Genomic DNA, 6,247 nt, shown 5'->3' on the forward strand with positions numbered 1-6,247 from the left:
GCATATACAGTGGACTGTGAATATGCAAATATTTTATTGTATATAATGTGTACCTTCATTTGGCTTGGTGTGCATGCTAGGAGGAGAGATTCCTCCATGCACCCAGTGCTGCAGTAAACCGATGTTGGTTTTCTAAACTATCATTTGGTTTAGAGAGTTTTCTTTGTTACGATTTTGGGCCTTCGTGTCTGTCGTGACTGCGTGCATTACAGCCCTCCTCAGAAACACCACTGTGAAGTGAGGAGTGGAAGCGGGTGGAAGGCGAGTTGCTGAAGGTCACGCAGGAGCTTTGTGTGAAAGCCAAGAGCCGTTTATCCTCCATCGGTGGCGTTTTGTTCTCTCCTCAGATCCCCAAAGACCCAGCGCAGAGGTGGGTCCGGGAACTTGCCATGCTGAGCAAGCAGCTGCAGCGGGTTCACCCCAACGTCCTGGCCAAAGTGCTCAAGAAGGAAACCGTGTACCAAAACGAGGAGATTGTGGTGATCAACAAACCCTACGGCCTCCCCGTGCACGGTGAGGAAAAGCCGGCTGTACCACGTCCGTACCGATGTCATAGAGGGGGAAATGGAAATGGCTCCACAGAGCTGATGAGGGATCCTCTGCCTCCATCCTCCCTGCACTGAGGTTTTCCTTCCCAGGGAGGGACACGGGGAGTTTGTCCCCTTTAGATCACAGCCTTCATCTCGCGTTTTGGGGGTAATTTAAGGTACGTGGGGACGTGAACGTCTTCCCTGATAGCCTTGCCTGTGCGTTATGCAGGTGGCCCCGGGGTCAAGAATTGTATCGCTGATGTGCTGCCGATTTTGGCCAAGATGTTGGAAAACATGAAAGCTGAACCCCTCCACCTCTGCCACCGGCTGGACAAAGAGACCACAGGCGTGATGGTGCTGGCACGGAGCAAGGAGGCAGCGGAGAGGATCCGGCTTCTCTTCAAAACCCGCCAGGTGGAGAAGATCTACTGGTAGGAAAGGTTTGGGTGGAGAAGTGGCTTTGAAGGGCCTGTAGAGTTTGAAGAAGGGGTGACGGGACAGTTGCCAGGGTGTGGGGACGTGGGGCTTTGGGGTAGTGGTGGATTTTTGCTTATCTTCCCTCGAGCTTCTTTTTATGGGTCTGGGTTGTGGGGAGAGGGGATGAGAGGAGGGTTCCCTTCCTGCTGGAACAACACCTCGCAGACCTCTGGTTTCTCTCCCCAGGGCAATTAGCCTGGGGGACCCAGACCCCACCGAGGGCATCGTGGAGATCCCCATCGTGGAGAAGGAGGTGCAGAGCCACCAGTCACACTACAAGGTGAGCCGCACGTTCTCTCGGCCGCCTTTCTGACTACACGCTCCCCCTCCCCAGCACCTCCGTTTCTGCCTTCCCACGGGCTCACCCTCTCACTGCCGTTCAGATGACGCTGGCCCCCAACTATCGTCTGTCTCCGGAGGATGGGAAGGTGGTCAAAATCCGCAAGAACCGCAACGCCGAAAGCGCCGTGACGCGGTACCGCCTTCTGGCCAGCTCTTCCGCCTGCTCTCTGCTTGAGCTCCAGCCCATCACGGGTGAGGCCTGGCTGGGTGTCCCTGGGGTTGTGTCAGCTGCCGGATCCGCTTTCCATGCAGCTCCGCAGCCAAGAGCAGCGCTGGAAGCGAGAACTTGTTAAGACACAATTTGAAATCCTTCTTGGGCCAAGGCTCTGGCAATAAGCCACCGCGGGGCGATGGTTTGCTGCAGGGCTGCTCTCCGTCTGCCGATGATTTCAGCATGGTATTATCTGGCACTGAGGGTGGTGGGTGGGAGCCGAGGCCTGGCACGACTGGTTGTCACATTTTTCCTGTTTTCCTTTCCTCCTCAGGGGTGAAGCACCAGATCCGAGTTCACTTGGCCTATGGCTTGGGGTGTCCCATCCTGGGGGATCACAAATATTCGCACTGGAGCAAGTTGGCACCCCAGGTAAGGCAGGTCCTGCATCGCGGGGTGAGGCAGCCAGAGCCGGATCCAGGGCCAGGCAGCCCCTTTGTGTCCCCCAACTCCCCATGGGCCGGGGTTTTCAGGTCCCAGCTGGAGGGATGGGGTTATAAAAGGAAAGTTTTCTGTCCTCGCTGCAGAAGCTTCCTGAAATCACCTTGAGGAGGCTGAAGCTGGAGCAGAGGAAGGCTCGCCACCTCCCCCTCCACCTCCACGCCCACCCGCTCTGTTGGGGGAGCGAATAGACCTCGTCTGCAAGCCGCCCTTCTTCTTCCAAAAAACTCTGAAGAAGCTGGAGCTGGACATCGCTAAGGACTAACGAGGCAGGACGGGAGTGGTACCGTGTATTTCCGCAGCTCCAGTATGTGATAGCGTTGGGTCCGGCCGCTTTTCAGTGGTGTCTGCCTTGGAGCCAGCAGTGTGATGAAGTCTCCGGTCTCTGCCGCTTACTGGAGACCTCCTGTGTTGGTACTGGTGTTGCTGGTTTCAAACCAGGTACTTGCGTGTTCTTCTTGCCCTGATTTGGGGCAGAAAGGTGGCTGTGTACGCTGAGGAGCCTCTTGTTTGGACAAAGGAGGCTGGATACAAACTCTGGTTTTTGCCCGGTCTGTGTTTTGAACTTGTCTCCCAGCACTAAACGAAAAAAAAGTCTCTCTGTGCTCAGGCCAGGTGGATCTCGGTCTCTGGGCAGGTTTGAGCACACCTGGGTGTTGTCCCTCCCGGTTTGAGGGCCGTCGCTCGCCTCTCCAGAGCTGTTTAGCAATCTTTCTCTCCTGGCGCTCTGCACTCAAATTTGGAGACTTCCCTTCATTCAAAAATCCATCGAAAGTGCAATTTGGCAGCGGCCGTGGGGTTTTTTTGCTGTGCCGAGAGACTGAGTGGGGAGTTCTGCTGCTTGGCTTGGCCGAGCAGCTCCGGAACTCCCTCTGCTCTGTGCTGCCAGCAGTGTCGCTGCGGGTTTCTGGGCACTGACTACGCTGCTGGAAGAAACTTTTCTATCCCACCGTTCTTTCCAATTTCCCTATCGTTTATTTCTAGATCCCGTTATCGGGATCCCTCTCCCTCGGGACTTTGCCTTGGAGCCAGATTTCTTTCCCCATGCCCCGAGAGGGAGGTGCGTGGAGCGATTCCCCCAAACTGCAGCTGAAGTTTCGCCTCCAAATGGGAGCCATCAGCGTTTGGTGTTTCTTGGCCTGTCCCCAAAAGCTTGGGGCAGGGCAGTGGGACTTTCTCCAGCCCCTCTGGCTGGTTTAGGTGCTGGAAAGGGTTCTTTGTACTCCACGGGGCCACCATGTGCCTGGCTGAGGCTTCTCAGTAGGGTAATGCCCTGTCCCCTGCCTCTCCTTCTCCTTACAGCGGGGTGAAAATAGCTGGGGACCCCCCCACACCCCTCGAACGCGCCACCAAAAATACATCTGCTTATGAGAGAGGGGCGTAAAACCACGAGGAGCCGGCGAGCGGCTGCGGCCGGGGAGGAACGCTGCCTTCCCTGCCCGGTGCTGCAGCTGCTATTTTTATTTTTTATTATTTTTTTTTTTTCTATTTCAGGGTGTGCTATTTGTGAAAAGGTTTCCCCCTGTAATTACCAGTCGATTTAACGTGACATCTAAGCTGTCATTTACAGCCGCCTGGTATGGAGCGCTTGGCAAGTGATGCCTTCAGCCCTACAAAGTCGTTCCTCGAGCTGGTCACGCCTCAGACGACACCAGAGCCCCCGGGCAGCAGCAGCAGTCGTCGTCGTCTCCTCTTCCTCGATAGAAAAATGTCCCTCTCCCACACGGCCGCCGAGTACATGCTCTCTGATGCTCTCCTCCCGGATCCCGGCAGTTCCCGAGCCAAGGGCTTGCGGTTGGAGCTGCCGAGCGATCGCCTGCTGAAATTTGTCACCGTGGGGCTCCCCCTCTTCCTCGTCTCGCTGGCTTTCGCCCGGGAGTTCTCTGCCGGTGAGTCGCGGCTTTTGCAACGGGGATCTTTGGGTCGCGGGCAATCGCCGGCGATGGTTTGGTTGTCGCTGCAAAACCCTCATGTTCGTACCAGTGTGGTTGTGGTCCGAGGCGGAGCAGCCTGGAAATCCTGTTTTCAGAAAAGTTCTGTCTCGGGGATATTTATTGATTGTTTTTAATGGATTATTGGTCGCTGGGAAAGCCTGGGAACAGCCGTGACGCGAGTGGAATCCACTCCCCGCCTCATCTGCTTGCCTCCAGCACCTTTAGATGCCACAGGGTTGCTGCCAAGGAGGAGGAGGGTGCCAGCAGGGTGGTTCAGGGGATACGTCCCGCTGAGTTTTGCGAGGGCAGCACAAAGGGTTGCATTGATGGTTTGTCGCAACCTCAGGCTAAATCTGGCCTCGGCCGACATCGTGCTGCTGCCCCTGGGGGAGGTTTGGTTTGACTCTGGTTTCTGGCCCGTCTCTAATTCCCGCTCACCGCATACCCACGGCCACGCTCAAAGGGTTTGTGTTCGGGAAGCGATGGAAAAGCCCTTGCTGAAAAACGCAGCTACAAAATGGCTGCGAAAAAGGCTTTTTGAATTCAAAGCGATGCCTCAGATGTAATCACCATCCTGTAATGCATCGGCACCTGGCTGCGAAGCGCTTGCCGGTGCTTGCCGGCCCTCCGTGGTTGAGCTTCACCCTTCTCCTTACCTTAGGCTCGCAGATCAGCTGCTTCTCTCCCACCAACTTCACGGGGAAGCAGTCCGCCTACGTCGACACGGACCTCGTCCACCACGGCTTCGACGCCGAGGGACACGCCGTCACCAAATCCCTCTGGGTTCTCAAGGTATGGGTCAAACTCACGTCTGGGTGCCCTCAGGTCCCGCCTGGGTGCACGGCAGAGGTGAAGCAACTCCGCACCACGCGACGCCCGCTTGTTTCCTTCGCCCAGGTCTTCCCCTACTCGCTGCTGGTGGTGGCGGTGCTGATGTACATGCCTTACCTGCTGTGGCGTTACGCGGCCGCCCCCGCCCTTCACTCCGACCTCCTCTTCATCATCGACGAGCTGGACAAATCCTACAACCGCTCTGTCCGTTTGGTTCAGCACATGAGGAAAGTCCAGCAGGCCAGCGCTGAACCGGAACGATTTTGGGAGGAATACGAGAGGTGAGGTCGTCGGGCAGCCTCGACCGCTCGCCGCATCCCTCCGAAGTCCTTCCACGTGGCGTTGTGGCCGTGGCCACGTTCAGGACGGACTTCGGTGAAGCGACTCGGTTTGAGGGGGTGGCTCTAACTCCTCGCTGTGTCCCCTCTGTTCCCAGTGCCCGCCGGGAGAGGTATTTTGAATTCCCATTGCTGGAGCGGTACCTCACCTGCAAGCAGCACGCCCACTCCCTGGTGTTCATCTACATCTTGAGGAACCTGCTGCTGCTCTTGTTCCTGGCTGCCACCTGCCTCTACTTGGTCTTCCTCCACCTCAACATCTTCTTCCAGGATGAATTCAACTGCTCCATCAAAACGGGGCTGCTCCAGACGGAGACCCACATCCCCTCGCTCATCCCCTGCAAGCTGAGCTTCTTCTCCGTCTTCCAGCTCATCAGCCTCTCGGTCGGCGGCGTCTACGTCCTCCTCATACCCGTCGTCATCTATAACGCCCTGCAGCTCTGCCAGTGGGACAAGGGGCTGCTCTCCGTCTACGAGATGCTGCCCGCCTTCGACCTCCTCAGCCGCAAAATGCTCACCTGCCCCGTCAACGACCTCAACGTCATCCTCCTCTTCCTCCGGGCCAACATCTCTGAGCTAACCTCTTTCGGCCGTCTGAACGCCGTCAGCGCCTTGAGGGAAGCCACCGCCAACAAGCAGGACATCGATACCGTCATCGACTTCATGACGCTGCTGGCCGGGCTGGAGACGACCAAGCCCAAACACCCAGCTTGTGCCCCAGAGGCCGACGGCCCCGCACCCCTCTCCAACGGCGGGGTCCTAGGTAGGTTTTGGTAGAAAAGACTTTTTTGCTTTTTTCTTGCCTCCCGCACTGCCAGATCCCACCCTGGGGGGCGAGGCTGGATCCATCCACCGTGACCCTTAAACCCAAGACCTTAAGGGTTTTAGGGGAAGAACTGGGGGGCTGCCGGGGATCACTGGGAGGGCCGACAACTCCGTTTACAGCCGGGGCTGGGGTTCTGGCAGCTGGGATGTGTTGCTACTGGGAGCCCACGCGTGGGCAGGAGTTGCTATAGGAACAGAAAGCGGAGAGCTTGCCGCTTAAATCCAAGCTCTGGGCAAACTAGGGGGCTGAGGCGGGGGAGTGGGGGGCCCCGTTTTTGGCAGGGGGGGCAGCTCAGACCGCCGGGAACGGGATTGGGA

At 57.3% G+C, this 6,247-nt stretch overlaps 2 protein-coding genes across 2 annotated transcripts; both read left to right on the forward strand.

Annotated features, from left to right (window-relative positions):
- Positions 1–347: 347 nt before the first annotated feature.
- Positions 348–2,266, forward strand: LOC104165938 (RNA pseudouridylate synthase domain-containing protein 4-like; the record flags this gene model as incomplete). The annotated part of the gene is given in 7 exon segments (XM_009705715.1): positions 348–513; positions 760–961; positions 1,194–1,287; positions 1,391–1,541; positions 1,835–1,932; positions 2,088–2,172; positions 2,175–2,266. Coding segments are annotated over 7 exon segments (888 nt in total), but the record flags the coding sequence as incomplete, so codon positions are not given.
- Positions 2,267–3,709: 1,443 nt separating this feature from the next.
- PANX3 (pannexin 3) lies at positions 3,710–5,867 on the forward strand (the record flags this gene model as incomplete). The annotated part of the gene is made up of 4 exons (XM_009705716.1): positions 3,710–3,890; positions 4,597–4,727; positions 4,833–5,047; positions 5,203–5,867. Coding segments are annotated over exons 1-4 (1,192 nt in total), but the record flags the coding sequence as incomplete, so codon positions are not given.
- Between the last annotated feature and the right edge of the window lie 380 nt (positions 5,868–6,247).

This window comes from Cariama cristata, unplaced genomic scaffold (assembly GCF_000690535.1).
Source record: "Cariama cristata isolate BGI_N322 unplaced genomic scaffold, ASM69053v1 scaffold17958, whole genome shotgun sequence".
Classification (NCBI taxonomy): Eukaryota; Metazoa; Chordata; class Aves; order Cariamiformes; family Cariamidae; genus Cariama; species Cariama cristata.